The 21636-nt window shown below is 39.8% G+C and overlaps 1 protein-coding gene across 1 annotated transcript; it reads right to left on the reverse strand.

Moving 5' to 3' along the window:
- Nucleotides 1-7034: 7034 nt before the first annotated feature.
- C1H2orf66 (chromosome 1 C2orf66 homolog) lies at nucleotides 7035-9158 on the reverse strand. Its single transcript, XM_045806148.1, has 2 exons — nucleotides 9039-9158; nucleotides 7035-7214 (listed from the first exon to the last, which is right to left on the reverse strand). Exons 1-2 carry the CDS (start codon nucleotides 9156-9158, stop codon nucleotides 7035-7037), a joined length of 300 nt encoding a protein of 99 aa, XP_045662104.1.
- Between the last annotated feature and the right edge of the window lie 12478 nt (nucleotides 9159-21636).

Genomic DNA, 21636 nt, shown 5'->3' on the forward strand with positions numbered 1-21636 from the left:
CAAAACCAAGACTTAATACCTAACTTAGTTACAGTTTCAACCTCTCTCAGGAGTAGAATTTTTTTTGTTTTAAAATTTTATTTATTTATTCGACAGAGAGAGACAGCAAGAGAGGGAACACAAGCAAGGGGAGTATGAGAGGGAGAAGCAGGCTTCCCGCTGAGCAGGGAGCCCAATGTAGGGTCCAATCCCAGGACCCCGGATCATGACCTGAGCCAAAGGGTGGCTGAGCCACCCAGGCACCCCTCAGGAGTGGAATCTTAAACTGGTCAATCGGTAATTACCTGGTCAGCACTAGTGAGGTGACCTCACTGCATGAAAGACCTCTGCTGTCCACTAAAAGGAGGTGACCTTGCCACAAATAATCCACTCTCTGCTAGTAACTTCCTTGTCCACCTTCTTCTAGCTACAAAAGGCTTTCATTTTGTACAGCTCTTTGGAGCTCCTTTCTATTTGTTAGATGATGCCCAACTTATGGTTCATTGAATAAACCAATAGGATTTTTAAAGTTTACTTTAAAGTTTGAATTTGGGTTTTTTAAATTTTATTTTTATTTTATTATTATTAATTTTTTTGACTTCAAAATGGATTTTATTTTTTAATTTTTTAAATTTAAATTCAATTAATTAACATATAATATATTATTTGTTTCAGGGGTACAGGTCTGTGATTCATCAGGCTTAAATAATACCCAGTGCTCATTACAACACATACCCTCCCCAAGGCCCATCAACCAGTTGCCCCATCCTCCCCCAACTCCAGCAACCCTCAGTTTGTTTCGTAAGATTAACAATCTTTTATGGCTTGTCTCCCTCTTCATCTTGTTTCATTTTCTTTCTCTTCCCCTATGATCCTCTGACTTGTTTCTTAAATTCCACATATTAGTGAGAACATATGATAATTGTCTTTCTCTGATTGATTTATTTCACATAATACCCTCTAGTTCCATCCACTTCATTGCAAATGGCAAGATTTCTTTTTTTTATTGCTGCGTAATATTCCATTGTATATATATATACCACATCTTCTTTATCCATTCATCTGTCGATGGGCATATGGGCTCTTTCCATAGTTTGGCTATTGTGGACATTGCTGCTATAAATATTGGGGTGCAGGTGCCCCTTCGGGTCACTACCTTTGTACCTTTGGGGTAGATACCCAGTAGTGCAATTGCTGGGTCATAGGGTAGCTCTGTTTTCAACTTTTTTTTTTTAAGATGTTATTATTTGACAGAGAGAGAGACAGCCAGTGAGAGAGGGAACACAAGCAGGGGGAGTGGGAGAGAAAGAAGTAGGCTCCCAGTGGAGCAGGGAGCCTGATGCAGGGGCTCGATCCCAGGACCCTGGGATCACACCCTGAGCCGAAGGCAGACGCTTAACGACTGAGCCACCCAGGCGCCCGTTTTCAACTTTTTGAGGAACCTCCACACTGTTTTCCAGAGTGGCTGCACCAACTTGCATTCCCACCAAGAGTGTAGGAGGGTTCCCCTTTCTCTGCATCCTCACCAACATCTGCCGTTTCCTGACTTGTTAATTTTAGTCATTCTGACTGGTGTGAGGTGGTATCTCATTGTGGTTTTGATTTGTATTTCCCTGATGCTGAGTGACGTTGAGCACTTTTTAACATGTCTGTTGGCCATTTGGATATCTTCTTTGCAGAAATGTCTGTTCATGTCTTCTGCCCATTTCTTGATTGGATTAATTGTTCTTTGGGTGTTGAGTTTGATAAGTTCTTTATAGACTTTTGGATATTAGCCCTTTATCTGATATGTCATTTGCAAATATCTTCTCCCATTCTGTTGGTTGTCTTTTGGTTTTGTTGACTGTTTCCTTTGCTGTGCAAAAGCTTTTTATCTTGATGAAGTCCCAGTAGTTCATTTTTGCCTCTATTTCCCTTGCTTTGGAGACATGTCCAGCAAGATGAATTTGGTTTTAAACACTGCTATGGAACACCTTGTAGACACGAAAGTTCTTTTACAACTCAGACTACAGCAATATATCTTAAAAAATTGTAATCTTTCTGTTTGTCTTTTCTCCACTTCCTTGTAAGTGATTTGTCCCCTGGTGAGTCAGAGGCATCCGCATTACTTTGAGATGAAGCGGAATTGTTCTAGAAGTAACGAAAATAGCAAGAAGAAACATTTCAGACTTTCTGACTGCTTTTGGGAATCAAAATGGAATGTCTGAAGAAAGCAGAACATTGAATTTGTGCTATGACAATAGAATTAAGAGTACACAAGAAGAAGATGACTCCATCCTTTCTCCTTGTCAAGGAGAGGAAATGGAAGGGTGTGACCCTTTTGGGGAGATAATTTTTCCATAATTATCTCATTTCTCTGCAAAAGCTTGTGATAACTTTCAATCTGGGCTATATTTTCAAAGATGTCTGTAGAACAAACAACCTTGAATGACAGAGAAATTATCTTTCTCTGGGGCAGAGAATGGATTTGTTTTCTGACAAGTACAATAAATATTGCCCCTCTGGGGCAAAGGTTGGGCATGTTGCTAGTAGCCCTTTATAAAAGTGGGAATTTCCTAAGTTTGGGGTTCCTCAGCTATGGCACAAACCCACTTGTATGCAGTATATACTTGAACGCACCTCCATGTGGCTCCCATGATACTTGGGGGACAAGGAGAACCAATGTGGACGTAAAACTCATGCTGCCTGCAGCACCATGAGTTATAAAGTCTGTTGCCTCAGCCCAAGAGTCTCACATGTCTGACAGAATCTGAAATTGTAGTAGGATAGCGTGCGGCTTATAAGTAGAGAACCTCACAGCCTTAACAGTTCTTGACTACCCTAGATCTGGGGTAGGGGATGACTGGTCATGTCCTGAGAATGGGGTACTCATCAAAGAGAAACAGAGTCAGTGTTGAAAGGCTGTCAGAGACCTATGTAAAGAATTACCATGGGCCCCTTGAGAACCTGGATCACATGCAAAACATTCATTTTCATTGGAGGAAACATGACACTTCTGCTGTTTTCCTAGCAATGGCTCTCAGCCAAGATAAAAATCACTTCCCCAGTGGGCTTTTAGAAATGTGTGTAGGGAAGTTTTGGTTTTCAAAATAATGAGGCAGGAGTGGGGAAATGACTGATATACAGTGTCTGAAGACCAGGTGTGCTAAATGGTCATACAAGTGGAGACTTGTATGTCCTTCCCCAGTTGCCAATAGCATCACCACCAAGAAACTCTAGTCAGTACGGAGTGCAGGCCTTCCATCAACAGCTACCTACCAATGGTGAGGAGTTTTCCAGAAGAAGGATGCATGCTCCTGCCTTGAGACTTTGTAAGTTCCTAGCTAGAAGTCCATGTGGATGCTCTTCCTTTTCAAAGGTCCTGAAACATAAGCATTCCCTTTGTGAAGGTATTGACACCCAAGGCGGGGGTGGTAAAAGGGAAAGGGAAAAGCAGCCTCTGGTACTTGAATAGAACTGGACAGTGATAAAACACTCCTTACCACTCTACCCTTTATCTGAATAGCTTATATTTTTATGAGGAATAGCTCACCATCAGTAATCACTTATATCTTTTAAATGGTAGAAACATAATCTTGACATTAACTAGAAGCAACTTCTATTACTGTGTGAATAATAGCAGAATAGCACACCTTCACTTCACTTCAAGACATAGCTATTGAACACGTGCTACATGCACAGCATTGTGCTAGGTGCTGGAAAATAAAAATGGCTTAGATATGATCTCTGCTCACAAAGACCTCACAACACCCCAGGGAAAACAGGCACATCTACAACTACTTAAAACAGAACAAAGTAGGTTTGCCTGGGTGGCTCAGTCAGTTAAGCGTCTGCCTTTGGCTCAGGTCCTGATCCTGGGGTCCTGGAATCGTGCCCCAGCGTTGGGCTCCCTGCTCAACGGGAGTTTGCTTCTCCCTCTCCCTGTGACTCTCCCCCTTGCTGGTGCATGCTGTCCCTCTCTCTCCCTCAAATGAATAAATAAAGTCTTAAAAAAAAAAACCAGAACAAATGAAACCAGATGCAGAAATCTATTTTTGCATAAATATTTTATTATTGATATTGAGTATCAATGATCCACAAAAAAGCCACAGAAGACTATTGTGGAATGTACAGACTAACATTACTAGGACACCGATGTTTGCATTCTAGTACAATGTTCTTTTTGTAGGAATCACAGAGAAAATGATGCAGCTCTCCATAATGATATAGGAACAGTAGCTATTCCAAATGAAAATATGAGAATCGAATAATTCAGCCTGAGCTGGTGGGGAGAGGAGAAGATTGGTCATAAAAGAAGGAAATTCCACCCATTTCTACTCTCCCTTCTAAAGGGCGTGTCTGGAGAAAAACCAGAGCTGGAGTGTGGCTAGGATATCTCATGTAGCACAATGTCCACGTCTGAATGTAGTGGCAGGGAATATCTCCTAGAGACCTTAACAACTCCTAGAATCCAAGTGGTTTTTTTCTTTCCATTTAGACTTAATTGTGGGTATTTATCACTTCTTCTCCCTTGGTATGAAACTGTGAGGTTTCTCAATAACATATGCTGAAAGTGGGAATGCATCTGCTTTTCAAGAAAAAGACAATGTTAACCCAAATCTCTATTACATATAATAAACTATAGTAAAAATGAGCACAGTCTCTTTCAAATAAAAACATTAATTAAAGGTAATTAGCATCAAGTTTTAAAGGGAAGCTTAAAAGAAATGTAATTTACAAGATCACCATCTCTTCTGACTCTGCGATGTTCGTGTCACTCTTACAAATAGGGGCAGTGCTCTAACAGTGTTTATGGTTTATAGAGTGGAAAAAAGACTCCAAAACTATGCACATAAGTTGCATATGTCCCAAAGGTCAATCTATATATATATATGTAAATCTGGAAATGTAGAATAAAATCATTGTAAATTGACAAGTAGGTAGAGGGGGGGAAAGCTTTAGCCATGCCCATGACTGAATTTTTCTAATGAGAAGCTTCATCTGTAGTTTTAAAATAGCCAGACACCTGAAAGAACAAGAAAATGTTATCATAAAGTAGAAAGTGAAGACTATGCAGGCAACACAACGACCCTTTATCTTTTTTTTAAAGATTTATTTATTTGAGAGAGAGAAAGAGAGTGCAGGGAGAGGGGCAAAGGAAGAGGGAGAGGAAGTCTTAAGCAGACTCTTTGCTGAGTGGAGAGCCCGACGTGGGGCTTGATTCCATGATGCTGAGATCACGACCTGAGCAGCTGCTCAACCGACTAAGCCCCCCAGGCGCCCCTGTTTTTCTTTTTGAATTAGAGATGTTAGGAAAGGAGTGCATGTAATTATGAAATATTCTCCAGATAGAAGCTTAGCTTCTCTCATAAAGTTGAACAACTCCTATTACATTACAATACTACCAGCTGAGTGCTTTCTCTGTTTCCTGCCCTTAAACATTACTGCATTATATGCTCATGTGATGTTATTTATTTGATATTTTCTCTGATACTTTCTGTGAGTTTGAGATCAGTTCTGCAATTTATAAATGAAGAAGCCAAGGCTTACAACCAACTTGTATGCAATTCTGTCTCATAACGAAGCGGGTACTGTGGTATTAACAACTATTCTGTTTTAGTGTCTAATAGCCTAGGGCCTAAGTGTGAAAAATAGTCAAGGGACCCTTCATTAACATCTTTCTATTTATTCTGTTTTATTTCTCATTGTAGGAGCTGTTAAGTGCATATGCCACATGGTGAATTGCATCTTCCTGTTAGAATAACAATCATTATTTTAAAAAATCATCCCATTTAAAAAGGAACTGATAATCAAAACCCTTTCATACGCACAGTAAAGTGTAACAGTGGTATACTTCCTCCCAATTTCATCCCTAGCTTGTGGAAGAGTGGGAGTAGATTTTATTATTTTTTAAATTTTTAAAATATTTATTTATTTGAGAGAGAGAGCAAGAAAGCACAAGCAGGGGGAACAGTAGGGGGAGAGGGAGAGATGCAGGTGCCCTGCTGAGCAGGGAGACCAATGCAGGACTCGATCCCAGCACCCTGGGATCATGACCTGAACCGAAGGTAGACGCTTCACCAGCTGAGCCACCCAGGTGCCCCTGGGAATAGATTTTAATTATGATTCAGTTCCCTTTATTATTCAGCCAAACAAAAAGCTAATAGACTAGAATCACTATGTATTTTCTTGGAATGCACCATACCTGTTTTTTTTTTTAATGGTAAATATTTATTTGATAGGCATGCTAAGGTAATAAGAACAATAAAACTCAAATCTTAAACATAAATAAATTTGTTTTTTTTTCCTATGAGGAAAATGCTATCTTTAATAGTATTTTACTTTTTTTTTTTTTGCTCCGGGTGAGGAAGTTCAAGTTCAAATATATGTTTATTACTTTTTTCCCAGTAGAACCATTTTTTAAAACTTTTCTTTCTATTAAGTTCCAACTGCATTATTTGATATTTCTCTTTACGTGTGATTTTCCACATAACTTAGCTATATGACCTGGTATGAAAAAAAGATAGGTAAAAGTGTGTAGTATTCCACTGTATTTACTGATCCTATTAAGAGTGATAATTTTAGGGCACCAGTTTGGCTCAGTTGGTAGAGCAGGTAACTCTTAACATTAGGATTGAGTTCAAGCCCCATGTTGAGCATAGAGATTCCTTTAAAGAAAAAAAGAGTGATAATTCTTTTAATATATCTCTTCCCAGAAAACTATGCTTCAAAAATCATAAGCTATCATTTCTTTTTTTTTTCTTAAGTCCCCATGTGGGGCTTGAACTCATGACCCTGAGATCAAGACCTGAGCTGAGATCATGAGTCAGACACCTAATCAACTGAGTCACCAGGGTGCCCCAACTATTATTTCTTTTTAAAACCAGACCATGAAATACATGAACCAAATCCAAATATTAATAGTGATGGGTATTATCAGAAGTGAGCACATATTTCTATGAGAAAATAAAATCATTTTTCAAATAAATACTTTCGAAATCTCTTTATGACTGAGCTGTATAACTGGACAGATCCTGGGAATAAAGGGGTATCTTACCTGTGTTCAGAGGAAACATTCAGCCTTTGAGGTAATTAGAAAAGGAGTTTTTCTGCTCTTCATAATCTGCAAATGCAGAAGCAAGAAGTTCTGATTGGAAAGAGAGAGGTCTAGGATTCTCATTCATGAAGAAAGTGTTCGGAAACCTTCCAAGATCAAGACCTCTTCCCTTAAAATATGCCTGAAGGGTTCTGAAAAACTGAAGAGAGAAAGAAAGTGTTCAATGCCATATGTAAATTAAACATCAAAAATACTCAAACACGGATATTTTCCCCCTCTCTTTTTTCCTGTGAATTGACTTGAGGGCTAATCTAGGAGACAGGATGTGGAAAACCCAGAAATAGTTTTCACTACTTCTCCTCCTTCCCCTCTGATGTGGGAATCAAAGGCAGAAGAAAAATTATTAAATTTCCTTACTACTTACAACCCATTAACAAGTCCTTGAAACAGGCAGAGTGACATTCCTCTAGGGACTTAGCTGCCTCAATGTTGATACTTTGCTAAGGGCAAAAGGCAATTTTAGCCCAACCCCCAGGATTCTGTAAATCTACTTTAACATATAAAAATTTCTTTGGAAACTTCCTTTATCTCAACCCCCCAAGATTCATGTTGGCAATCATCCCCCTAGCATTTGACCACCGATATACATCTAAAGGGTCTCATGACTCAGGTTTTATTAGACAGTAATAAATGACCTTTTCCCAACAATAGCTAGCCCCCTCAAGATCCTGGAAGGCTTGCTTCTAAAATTCCTTAGAGATTTACCCTACCCCTACCCGCCTCTCACCTTGAAAGTATATAATGGGGTACTCCTCATGACCCTGGTGCGGCTTTTCTCCCCATGGGTCCTGTTCCTGTGCTTTAAGAAAATCACCTTTTTGCACCAAAGACATCTCAAGAATTCTTGGCTGTTGGCTTCGAACCCTAACGTTCTTTCCTACATCACCCTCCACTGTCCTAAATTTACCTGCCTTCTTTTTGACATTTCAACCCTACACAAGATAATTCAACATTCTTGGTGGAGATTGAGAGAGAAATATCAATTATTTAACAGCATCACGGTCAGAGGGTTTGTTATAAACCACCTCTGAACCACTTAGGTGAGAGATTAAATTGAATTTCACAGTGATCAGAGCTCCTTGCCTCCTCTCTGACTGAAGGTGAGCTCCCAGGCATTGTTTTCTACACCTTACATGTGCATTTTTCAGCTTTCCTTCAGGAAATGGATACACAGAAGCTTGAAAGGGCTACTTAGTTGTTTTAACCGTATATTGTTATATTTCACGTTAGTTTCCTTATGGAAACTTATTTTGAAACAGTAATGTCAGCATGTTTATTGTATTTGGCATATTTTTAAAAGAGAATTTTTGCTGATGTTTTGAATTCTATTTCCTAGATAACATTATATTGAAAATAATGCCTGGGGTAGGGGGGCGCCTGGCTGGTTCAGTCAGTGGAAGGTGCAACTCTTGGTCTTGGGGTTGTGGGTTTGAGCCCCATGTTGGATGTCGAGATTACTTAAAAATAAATCTTAAAAAAGAGAAAGAAAGAAAGAAAGAAAGAAAGAAAGAAAGAAAGAGAGAAAATAATGCCTGATAAATTGATAAGGTCAATTTTCAGTTTTTGCAATTGAGCTTTGCATGTGCTGGTCATATGAGAATCTGTTTTATCATCAGTTCAATCTGAACAAAAATCAATTCCCTGCTATGCTCTTGATTTTGTATATTTATGAGAAATCTAGGCTATAAAGTCAATGTGTATGTAAGATCATTTACAAATGTAATGTATGTGTATAAAATCATCTCTAAATATAAATTTGTTTCTCCTTACAGAAACAGATGTAAATTGGCCAGAAGAACAGTAGGATCCCAGCCACTAGGCTAGCAAAGCCCTTGACCAGTCATGTTAAGGAATCTTCTTGGCACTTGGCAGCCTCCTCTCCACCTGCTCCACTAGCCCAGGGGAGTGTGCACAGGTCCAGAGAGAAGCCTGTAGCCCAGCATATCCCAGTGTATGCGCTTACCAGATCTCGGTTTCTGGGGTTGTTGAGTGACTTCCAGTTATCTTTGTTTCTCAGCGTGGCTCCATGCACAAGCCCAAATAGCACCAGGGCAACACACAGCAGCAGGAATGCTTTCGGCATGGTGGGATGAAACTGAGTAGAAGGAAGGATGGGGAGATGTCGATGGTTAGAGAGAGAAGAGAGAAAGAAAGAAAAGAAAAAGGAGGAAGGAGACAGAGAAGGTGAAAGTGGGGAAGGGAGGAGAGAAGGGAGGGCAAAAGTGGAAAAGAGAGGAAGTATTTTTAAAGAGAGACAAGCTGGAAGAAATAGTATATTGGTTCCCTTAAATTTTGCAGCCCTCTTTTTTTTCCACATTCATTTGCAAATGAAAACCCCCCAAATCCAGTTGATTACCTCAAAGGAGTCCATGATGATGAGAACATTATACAGTGATAAGCAAAGCAATTATGAATACCACCTAGAAAGTCCGAGGATGCCTTTTCATCTTTGAAAAAATGCACTTTGTTGTCACCAAAGAAAGCACAATTCTTAAGCAAAAAACCTTGAATTACTTAAGTGTTAAGAGAGCAGTCTTGATAAATGAAAAAGGACAATGAGGAGGAGGAGGTGGAGGAAAAGAAAGAAAAGAAAAAATATACCCCAAACTGAGAAATATACTGTACATACACGTCTGAGACAGACACACAACACACCAGCATAAGCATAGATTGTCTCCCACCCCAATGTGTGAAGTGGAAATGAAACACACAGGAAGGGCTAATAAAGCTTACCTGGAGTTGGGCTTTGGCTGGCCCTCCTTGGCTACCCTGTTTACAATCTGCAGGGCAATTCATGGTTACTTATAACCAGTGGACCGGCTGGAGGTGGGAGTCAATGACGTGAGCAGGGGGAGTCAAAAAATAATGATTCCATTTTCATGCATGGTACCAAAGACCCTTGAGAATCACGTCTTCAAGCTTCCTCGGGGGTGATAGTGAACTTATTTGTCTTATAAATACAGCAGCCGCTCGCTCCTCTAACCTTTGAACATTTTATGTGGTTTTTATGAAGCACATAAGGAAGGCACTTCTACACAGCAAAGTGGCTTTTTACTTTTTCACTCTTAAGAGAAGGGTATACACAGCAGCTGGCAATATGATGATGATTACCCACCTAATAGAACGCTCCTTTGGAGATATCAGCTTTTCAAATTAACATCATTTTTTTGAACAGGAAATTCTATTGCAAGAGATAAAATTGTTCTTTGTGACCTACACCTTATATTTCTTCTGAGAATCTCAAAAAGCTTTACAGGTTTTAAATAGCATTATGGTTTATCATAAAAACCCCTTCAAAATAGAGCAAAAAGATAGCATGTGTTTCTTGGAAAAAAGAAAAGTTGCTATAGCTATCGCATCTCCTTGCTGCATAAATGCCATCCAAAGAAAATGGTACTGTGGGGAAATGGGACTTGAGTTGTGAAGCTGCTTTGGTGGCAATAATTCAGAACAATTCAGGACAAGGACTTTGTGAGAAGGCTAGTAATCTGGACTAGAAATTAGCATACCTGGCTATGGTCTGTCTTGCCATATTGACCCTCGGCAAGTCACTATGACCTTCACTTGTTCATTCTTTTCTTCATTCATGCAGCAAACATTTTTTTAAAAGATTTATTTATTTATTAGAGCGAGAGAGTGTGAGGGTGGGGAGGGGGGAGGGGCAGAGAGAGAGGGAGAGAGAATCTCAAGCAGACTCCCCACTGAGCTGAGCGCAGAGCCTGAGGGGAGGCTTAACCTCAAGACCCTGAGATGATACATGGCCTGAGCTGAAATCAAGAGTTGGACGCTTAACCGAATAAGCCACCCAGGCTCCCCCATGCAACAAACTTATTGAGTGCCTACTATGTGCCATGCACTGCTTTGAGGATAAAATGGTAGGAATAATAGGTTCTGCCTTCATTAAACTAATAGATTAACGGGCAAGACAGAGATCAATCAAATCATTATACAACAAAATGTATAAATACAAATGATGAGAATATCTAAGAAGAGAAGCTGGTTGCTGTGAGCATGTAGAAGAGGGGGGTTGATTAGTCTCAGGAGTCAGGGAAGGCGTCTATGAAGAAGTGACCTTACCTCTGGTGGGTGAGTAGGAGTTACCTAGGCAACCTGGGGAGACAGAGGGCAAGAGTTTCAAACAAGGTTGACAACTGTGCTAAACTCTTTGGCTGAAAACAATATGGCACACTGGAACAACTGAAGATAAATTAGTATGCCAAGAAGAGCAAGGGAGTCTGCTGTGAGATGGGGCTGGAGAGGTAGTCAGATTATGATCTTTCCTCTGCAAGCAATGCTGATTGAAGGGTTTTAAGTATCCAAACAGCTTGATCAGACTTGCAGTTTTAAAAGATTTTTCTGGTTGCAGTAAGGACAGATTGAGCTAGAAAAGAGGGATGTAGGAGACCAGTTAGGTGCCTACTACAGTAATCCAGGCAGGAAGATGGTAAATTGAATTAGGATGGTAACACAGATGTAGAGATGTGGGTGGGTCTGAGAGGTATTTACAATGTATTGGCAACAGACTAAATGCTATGGAAGGCAGAGCTCAGGGGAAAAGAATTTCAAGGACAATCCCTAGGTGTTGGGTTTATGCATCTGAGTAGATGACAGGGCCATTTGCTGAGATTTCAAACATAGAGGGACAAAGAGCATGAGTTCCATTCTGGACATGTTGTGTTTGAAGAGTCTTTAAGATCTTCAAGAGGTGGAGAGGACACTGTTGGATATAGTTTCTGGAGCTCAGAGGGGAGGTCTGGGGCGGGGGGAGATGTAAATATGGGAGTTGTTATCATGGAAGTGGATGAGATTACCTCAGCAAAGATTAGAAAATGAGAAGAAAAGGTGGCCTAGGACTTGAGCTTTGAGAAGTTTTTACATGTAACAGCGAAATGCAGGAATCTGCCCTGAGGAGACCCTGGAGGTAAGGCAGAAACCAGGACAGCATTGAAGCGAGAGAAGAAAATGTTTCAAGAAGGGACAAATTGGGTAAAATGAGGACTGAAAAGGATCAATGGAGCGTCAGTGCTGTTTTGGTAGATGCAAGTGGAAGATTAGAAGTGAGTACATGAAGAGGAGAAATAGTACATCAAGCTCTTGAGAAGTTTAGCTGTGATCTAGAGGGGAAAAAAGTAACTGGAGAGGGAAGTGGACTGGAGGGAAGGGAAGGTGTTGTCATTGTTTCCAGGGTGAGAGACTTGAATTTGTCAGTGGCTAGGTGAGGGAATGAATGCCCTGGAATTTCATTATGTCATCTCTCCTTAAAATTCCTGGAGTTTGAAGTTAAAGCACCTAATGATACCAAAGCAAGAAATTGTTAATGAGATTACAGCAAAGTTACTACATTATAAACTCCTTAGACAGTGCTCACCCTTATATTCCCAGTGCTGAGCACACTGAGTCGAACACATAGATGATACACTTTCTACATTGGGAAAGATGGAGTAAATTAGAAGAGACTTTCACAGCCATTTATCTGTGAATATTTTCTAACTTTATCCCCATTTATATAAAAACACAGCTCATTTCCCCCCCACTTAAGAGCTCCCCATTTAAGAAATATTTATAGGCACACCTCAGAGATATTGTGGGTTAGGTTCCAGGCAACCACAATAAAGTGAATACCACAAAAAAAGAGTCAAATGAATTTTTCGGTTTTCCAGTGCATATAAAAGTTATGGTTACACTATACTACAGTATATTAAGTGTGGACGATCATTATGTCTAGAAAAACAACGTACATACCTTAATTTAGCTAACCTTATCCCTGAGCTTTCAGCAAATCATCTTTTTTTTTTTTAAGATTTTATTTATTTATTTGACAGAGAGAGAGACAGCCAGCGAGAGAGGGAACACAAGCAGGGGGAGTGGGAGAGGAAGAAGCAGGCTCATAGTGGAGGAGCCTGACGTGGGGCTCGATCCTGTAACGCCGGGATCACGCCCTGAGCCAAAGGCAGACGCTTAACCGCTGTGCCACCCAGGCGCCCCTGAATCATCATCTTTTTGCTGGTGGAAGGTCTTGCCCTGATGCTGATGGCTACTGACTGAGGAGAGTGGAGTTACTGAAGGTTGGGGTGGCGGTGGCAGTTTCTTAAAATAAGATAAAAGTGAAGTTTATCATATCAATTGACTCTTCCTCTCACGAACGATTTCTCTAAGCATGCGACACTGTATGATAGCATTTTGCCCCCTTCTCAAGTTTTGTCATGAGATCGCAGCAACTCAGTCCCATCTTCAGGCTCCACTGCTAATTCTGGTTCTCTTGCTATTTCCACCACATCTGCAGTAATTTCCCCCCTGAAGTTTTGAACCCCTTAAGGTCATCCATGAGAGTTGGAATCAGCTTCTTCCAAACTCCTGTGAATGTTGATATTTTGACCTCTTCCCATGAATCACGAATGTTCTTAACAGCATCTAGGATGGTGAATCCTTTCCAGAACATTTTCCATTTATTTTGCCCAGATCCATCAGAGGAATCACTATCTATGGCAGCTATAGCCTTACGAAATGTATTTTCTTGACCCATGGGCTGCAGAATGGATGTTGTGTCAGTAGGTATGAAAACAACATTAATCTCATTGTACATCTCCATCAGAGCTCTTGGGAGACCACGTACATTGCCAAGGAGCTGTAATATTTTGAAAGGAATCTTTTTTTCTGAGCAGGTCTCAACAGTGGGCTTAAAATATTCAGTAAGCCATGTTGTAAACAGATGTGCTGTCATCAGGCTTCGTTGTTCCATTTATAGAGCACAGGCAGAGTAGATTTAGCATAATTTTTAAAGGCCCTGGGATTTTCAGAATGGCCAATGAGCATTGGCTTCCATTTAAAGTCACCAGCTGCATTAGTCCCTAACAGGAGAGTCAGCCTGTCCTTTGAAACTTTGAAGCTGTTATCTAGTTATGAAAGTTTCAGATGGCATCTGCTTCCTATGGAAGGCTGTTTTGTCTATGTTGAAAATCTGTTGTTTAGCATAGCACCTTCATTAATTATCTTTGCTGGATTTTCTGGACAATTTGCAGTTTCTACATCAGCTGTTGCTGCTTTACCTTGCACTTAAATTTTTTTTTTTATTTATTTACTTGAGAGAGAGAGTGTGTGAGAGAGTGTGCAGGAGCTGGGGAAGGGGGATCAGAGGGAGAGGGACAAGCAGACTCCACAGTGACCTTGGAGCCAGATGTGGGGCTCGATCCCACGACCCTGAGATCATGACCAGAGCCGAAATCAAGAGTCAGACACTTACCGACTACATCACCTTTACCTTGCACTTTTAAGTATTAGAGATGGCTTCTTCCCTAAAACTTCATGAAATAACCTCTACTAGCTTCAAATTTCTTATTCAGCTTCCTCAGCCTTCATAGAACTGAAGAGAGTTAGGGCCTTGCTCTGGGTTAGGCTTTGGCTTAAGGGAGTGTTGTGGCTGGTTTGATCTTCTATCCAGACCACTAAAAGTTTCTCCACATCAGTTATAAGGCTATTTTGCTTTCTTATCATTTGTGTGTTCACTGGATAATAGTTTTAATTTCCTTCAGGAACTTTTCCTTCGCCTTCACAATGTGGCTAACTGGCACAGGAAACCTAGCTTTTGGCCTATCTCAGCTTTCGACATGCCTTCTTCACTAAGCTTAATCATTTTTAGCTTTTGATTTCTTTTCTTTCTTTTTCTTTCTTTCTTTCTTGAGAGATGGAGCAAGAGTGAGAGTGGGTAAAAAGAGGGGAGAGAGAGAATCTTAAGCAGGCTCCAAGTCCAGTGCAGAGCCTGATACAGAGCCCGATATGGGGCTTGATCTCACAACTCTTAGATCATGACCTGAGCTAAAATCAAGAGTAGGTCACCTGACTGAGCCACCCAGCCTTTTGATTTAAAGTGAGAGACATGCAACTCTTTCTTTCACTGAGCACTTAGAGGCCATTGTAGGTAATTAATTTCAATATAGTTGTGTCTCGGAATAGGGAGGCCTAAGGAAAAGGAGAGAGACAGGACAACAGCCAGTTGGTGGAGCAGTCAGAACACCTACGACATTGACTGAGTTTTCTGTCTTATGTGGGTGTGGTTCATGGTGCCCCGAAACAATTACACAGTAACATCAAAGGTCACTGATCACAGATCACCATAAAAATATAGTAATGATGAAAAAGTTTTGAAATATTGTGAAAATTACCAAAATGTGACTCAGAGACATGAAGTGAATAAATGTGTTGGGAAAATGGTGCCAATAGACTTGTTGCCCCACACCTTTAATTTCTAAAAAACGAAGTATCTGCTAAGTGCAATAAAGTGACGTACAGTAAAACAAAGTATGCCTGTTTCTCCAAAGAGCCATGGACTAACGGTAACACACATATTACCATCTTGTTCACTAAGACGGCAGTTCCCTGTTAAAAGTAATTACATATTTAAATAAAACAAGTGTTTTAAATTCTTTTAATTAATTAATTATTTATTTATTTTATTTATTTATTTTTTTAAAGATTTTATTTATTTATTTGACAGAGATAGAGACAGCCAGCGAGAGAGGGAACACAAGCAGGGGGAGCGGGAGAGGAAGAAGCAGGCTCATAGCGGAAGAGCCTGATGTGGGGCTCGATCCCATAACGCCGGGATCACGCCCTGAGCCGAAGGCAGGCGCTTAACCGCTGTGCCACCCAGGCGCCCCTATTTATTAATTTTAAATCTCTGTTTTGAAGAGCTGAATATATTGTTGATAAAGCAATGATGACATTTTCTTCAGAATGTATCAGCACAGCACGAATTAGTAAGTATTTTGCAAGTATTTGGTTAACGAATTCAACTGGGAGAAGAAGAAGAAAAAAAAAACCAGATAGTTTAGATTCCCAAACCATTAGTTTCAGGTTTAAATGATCCTGTTTGGGCTCTTCATTAAACAAAGCATTTGTTAAAGTAGCAGTCGGGATATTCTAGGCAAAAAGACTCTTTCACACTCCTGAATGAAGGTCTTTGCTGACATTCCTCAATTAGAAATTGAGAAGAAAATAGAGTACTCAACACAGGGCTACATACATAAAAGAAACCCAATAAACGTGCTAGTTGAATTATAAACTTAATTAGATAATAAATTCAGCGTGATGATAACAGTGAGGAAAGGATGCTAAATGAAGAGGTATTGTGAGAGGCAGAGAGAGGTTTTAAGACGATCTCTGTCAGACTATACACCCTTTTCAAGTCCTTCCTGTCTCTATTAGGCAGAAAAAGACAGAGCTGATGATAGCTATTTAGCTGTATCGTGAACAGGGACAAGAATTTAATCTCCTTTTTCTTTTTCCCTGCTCTGAATGAGGGAAAGGGAAAATTATTGTCTATTGACTGCTTCCTCAGTAACAACGAGAACTTCAAAACCAGTGGAAAGATGGCTCATATGATTAACAGAGTAAGCCAGGTAGCTTTCTGCTCATGGCAATCATGACTGCGGGCAGATTTCAGGTTGAAGATAGAATAAAGAGAAGAGGGAAGAAGAGGCATAGGCCTCTTGCCAGGCACAGAACAGAAGCCAAGAGCCATGGATCAGGGGACTTACAGTGACCATGATGCATGGGAGAGTAGAGGGTCACTCCTTGCGTCCTGGGGCCACATAGAGTTTCCGGATCCTGTGAAAACTTGGAGAGGTGCGGGAAGGCCCAGAAACCACTGAAACTGGATTCCTTTCCTCTCCCATTCAGATGGGGGCAACGAAACTAGTTAAAAAAAAAAAATCCATGACATTCTCGAACACCTCCACAATATGGTTTACCCTTTGTCACTTTTGGCAATACTGATTCCGCATAAAGTATCTCTGATTCTATGGAGTTGACCCTCAGAATTCTCTGGTCATTCACCATGCAGAAATCTCCTTAATTCTTTGCTGTCCTCTGTTTTGTTTTGAATGTTTTTAAAACGTTGAAGGGGTATATTAAAGAAGAAAAAAAGATCTTCCTCAGTTTAAAACATTTTACAGCTGTTTATACTGCTTAAGGGCCAGAGTATGAGCCAATTCTAGAAGCCTGAATCTATAAAGGAAGGAGGACAGAGGCCAAGTGGGCTGACCATCTTTCCTGAAGAGCATTTGTTCTCACTACCTGGCCTCAGGGCTTCCTTTCATCAGGTGTTCTTGGTCACCAGCTGGGGCCTCAGCAGCAGCCTTCCTTTCTCCAAGGGTCCCCCCTCTGGCCATCTTCCTCCTTACCACTAGCCTTCCTGAGAAACCAATGCTAGTCACACAGGGCCAGGCAGCACATACTTTTCAATACTGCCCTAAGTTCAAGCTTTTTCTCCTACAACTAAGATGAAGGAGGGGAGGCAAGGTAAAAATCATGATAATGATGCTTGATCTGAAGCCAGCTTGGAGAAACAGCAAGAAAACAGATCTCTCGGTCCACACAGTGACTGAGATAGAAGCCACACTCTCTCAACACGGATTTGAGAACCAGGTTCCCAGTTCCCTGTCATCCCAGGCCATCCCGGTATCCCCAAAGTCATAATAAAGGAGTAAAGGATTTTTCCTAATATATGGCAAGCTAAACAATTCCTTAGGGCTTTGCAAACAGCTTCTCTGTAGTCAGTCTGCTTTTGTAGCAGAGAGTCTGAGGTGGTTGGCAACACCTTTAGCTTTGCAACTGACCCTGGAGCAGAGGCAACAGAAAAATAAGGTCACACTGATGAAGAAAACCTTACAAGATCACGTCTACCTCTAGTGGCTTCTTGATGCCCATAAGAAAAAGTCTAGGCTCTTGAGCATGACACAAAGGCCCTCAATATAACCGGATCCTACCATTCCAGCCATTTGACCTCCCCAGTGAACATTGCCCATATTTCTACTTAGGTGCCTTTGCATTTGGTTGTTGCTTCTGCCTGGAATGCCTTCTCTAACCCTTGTGAGCCCTGTCCTTCAGGGCTCCCCTCAAATGTCACTTTTCAGAAAAAGAAACCATTTAGTCACTTCAATAGCTCTTACCTTGTCGAATTAGAATGAGTCCATTTGCTTCCACATGTCTTGTTGTTCCCAAGGTGAGCTCCTTGAGCACCATGCCCTTTTCAGTACTGCTTCTTTGGGCTTTCTTTTCTTTTCTTTTCTTTTCTTTCTTTCTTTCTTTCTTTCTTTCTTTCTTTCTTTCTTTTTTTTTTTTTAATCACTGGCATAATGCCTGGTATACAGTAGGCAAGCATATCACAAATATTTATGGAATTAATAATTCTTTAGGTAAAAGTTGAGCTTAGATTCTCATAATGCCCTTTTGAAATTTGAGCCTTGTTACATTACTATTTTATATTGTTAATCTAAAGATTTACATCCTGTTGGGGCACCTGGGAGGCTCAGTTGGTTAAGTGTCTGCCATTTGGCTCAGGTCATGATCCCGGGGTCCTGGGATTAAGCCCTGCATTGGGCTCCCTGTTGAGCGGGGGTCTGCTTCTCCCTCTCCCCCTGCCCCTGCCCCTGCTTTGCTCTCTCTCTCGCTCACTCTCTCTCAAATAAATAAAATCTTTAAAAAGATTTACATCCTGTCATATTTTAATAAAAAGAGAAGAGATAACTATAGGTGGCCAATAAAGATGTTGATTTGACTTGAATATTCAATGGACCAGTAAAGTGTAAATTACTATTCGCTCTAGCTGTTGCAAAAAGAAAAAGAAAAAGGAAATGGGCAGAGTGTGGCACTTTTATGACCACACACACCATTCTATTTAAGTTGTTCTGGAGTTCAGACCACAATCCAAGGAATGTGGGCAGCCGCCAGAAGCTCAAAGAAGAAAGGAACAGACTCTTCCCTAGAGTCTCCAGAGGAAGCGCAGTCTTGTCCACACATTGATTTTGGTTCAGTGATACTGATTTCCAAACTTCATGCCTCTAGAGCTGTGAGAGAAAAAATTTTGCTGTTTTAAGCCACCCACTTCTTGGCAATTTGTTGCAGAAGCCACAGGAAACGAACCTAAGAGGTGTTGAAATGTCAGCCCAATCATGAAGCAGGAAGCCCCAGAACTCTCTGTAACTGCTCTAGCTTCTACTGAATGTAATGAACCACAGACAGACCAAGAAGTGGGCTCCAAATTCTCTATTCCCTTTTGAGAAAGGGGGAGCTTCTTGTCATCCAATCCACAATACAAAATGGATTTGGGTTGAAAGGTCTATTAAGAACCTGAGGTTTTGTGTGAATAAAACTATACTTTAAAATGTTTTTTATTTTTTGATACAAAAGGGATGAAAAAAGTTTCCACTTTGGACTATTAAATTAGATAAGACCCTAATCCATGAGTCACATAATTTTGTAATGGACCACATATTTTAGTCCATTAATAAAATTATGTAAGTATCTGGAAGAAACGCCATTCTTAAAATATTACCTAAATTTCCAGGCATATATTTCATATGATAAAGGGAGTAGTTTCAGAGAAGGGAAAAATTGAGGATAATTCAGACAGGCATTTCTTTGGATGTTTTTGGGCATAATGGGCAAATGATTTTCTTTCTTGGTGTTATTCATCAATTGCGAGCTCTGAAATAGAACCAGTGAGCTTTTATTCTATCAAAAAAAAAAAAATCAACAAACTCCCCTCCCCCAAACAAAATCAAAACAGCTCCCCCAAAACAATGCTTAGTTCTTAGTATTCCAGAAGCTCTTTAGTACTCTAGATGCAGAAAATGTTATCCTATTATTTTAAACAAAATTGAATAGCAGACCTTTACCTTCATCCTTCAAAAGTACATTTGGTAAGTCTGGCCCTGGGAGAATCCACAAGAAATCCTGTCAGCAGAGATTTCACCTTAATCCTCCAACAATAATGTGCTCCCAAGTGGCAGAGGGGACATTTTAAGTTTCTGCTAAAAATATTACCTGCTGACCTTTAAAAAAATTCCACTTATAAAAATTGGGTTATTGAGGTTCCCTGATTGAGTTATAAAAGTATTTTACATATTCTGAAAACAAACCCATTGTCAAAAGTATGTTTCTGACATACTGGTTTGCCTGTATATTTTCTTAATGATGTCTTTGGATGAGCATTAATTGTAATGAAGTATAATTTACCAAATTTTAAATCATGGTGCTAAGCACCTTTGCTTACCATCATATCACAAAATATTCTCTTATATTTTCTTCTAGAAGATTTACAGTTTAGTTTTTATGTTAAGATTTATGATTCATCTCAGATTAGTTTTGTGTTTGATGTGAGGAAGGGTCCAGGTTTATTTTTCCCCCATGTGACTGTCCATTTATTCCAGTGCTATATGTTGAGAAGACTCCCCCCCCCATTGGAGTGTTTTGACACCTTTGTCAAAATCAATTGGCAATAAAAATGTTTCTTTTTGAACACTCTGTTCTATTCCATTGATGTACATATTTATCCTTTTGCCAGTGCCAAACTGCCTTGATTAGTGTAACTTTACACTAAGTCTTGAAATCCAGTAGTGTGAGGCTTTTTCAAAATTGTTTGTTTTTCCATGTAAATTTTAGAATCAGTTTGTAGATTAAAAACAACAACAACCCCAAACCCAAAAAATAGCCCGCTGGGATTTTGATTGAGATTGCATTTAATCTACAGATCATTTTGGAGAAAAAAATGATACCTTAAAAATAGCGAGTCTTCCCATCAATGAAAATTATATTTCTCTTTATATTAGGGCTTTAAAATTTTCTCTAAAGCAGCATTGTGTAGCTGTTGGTGTAGAGGTCTTTTACATATTTTAATTTATTCCTATTTATCTTATTTTTGTGATATATAAATGGCATTTTATAAAAATTATTTTATAATTGGTATTTAAAAAATTTTTTTTAAAGATTTTACTTTTTAAAGTACTCTCTACACCCAATGTGGGGCTTGAACTCACAACCCCAAGATCAAGAGTTGCGTGCTCTGCTGACTGAACCAGCCAGGCACCCCTGATGCTTTCAGAAATTTTTTTTGTATATTGACCTTGTATTCTGTGACCTTGCTATATTAAATTATTAGTCCTAGTAGTTGATTTGTACATTGCTGAGGACTTCTTATATATTTCTGGATTTGATTTGGTAGTATTATTTTTTTTAAAGATTTTATTTATTTGACAGAGAGAGAGACAGCCAGCGAGAGAGGGAACATAGGCAGGGGAATTGGGAGAGGAAGAAGCAGGCTCCCAGAGGAGGAACCTGATGTGGGGCTCGATCACAGGACTCTGGGATCACGCCCTGAGCCGAAGGCAGACGCTTAACGACTAAGCCACCCAGACACCCCTGATTTGGTAGTATTATGTTAAGAACTGTAACATCTATGTTAACAGGAATGCTGATCAGTAATTTCTTTGTCATGCTTTGGTATCAGGATATGATTGCCTCATAAAATGACTTGAAAAGTGGCCCCTTCTCTTTCATTTTCTGAAACAGCTGAACAACATTGGTGTTATTCAAAGTTCAATAGAATTGAAAGTTCAATATAATTTACCATTGAAATAATCTAGTCCTAGAGTTTTCTTTGTGGGAAGTTTTCATTTTTTTAGTCAGGTTTATTAATATGTAACTTAAATATCATTTTTAGTGAACAGTTCCATGAATTTTAACAAACGTTTATGGTTATGTAACCACCATCACAATTGAGATTT

Source organism: Ursus americanus, chromosome 1 (genome assembly GCF_024610735.1).
Source record: "Ursus americanus isolate L20-20 chromosome 1, mUrsAme1.1.p, whole genome shotgun sequence".
Taxonomy (NCBI): domain Eukaryota; kingdom Metazoa; phylum Chordata; class Mammalia; order Carnivora; family Ursidae; genus Ursus; species Ursus americanus.

What these genes read in the sequence shown, in the direction of transcription:
- C1H2orf66 (XM_045806148.1), bottom strand. Translation starts at nt 9,158, where the DNA reads ATGCCGAAAGCATTCCTGCTGCTGTGTGTTGCCCTGGTGCTATTTGGG. An exon ending in ACCCCAGAAACCGAGATCTG is followed by an intron (nt 7,215 to 9,038) that starts GTAAGCGCATAC and finishes TTCTCTCTTCAG; the next exon opens with TTTTTCAGAACCCTTCAGGC.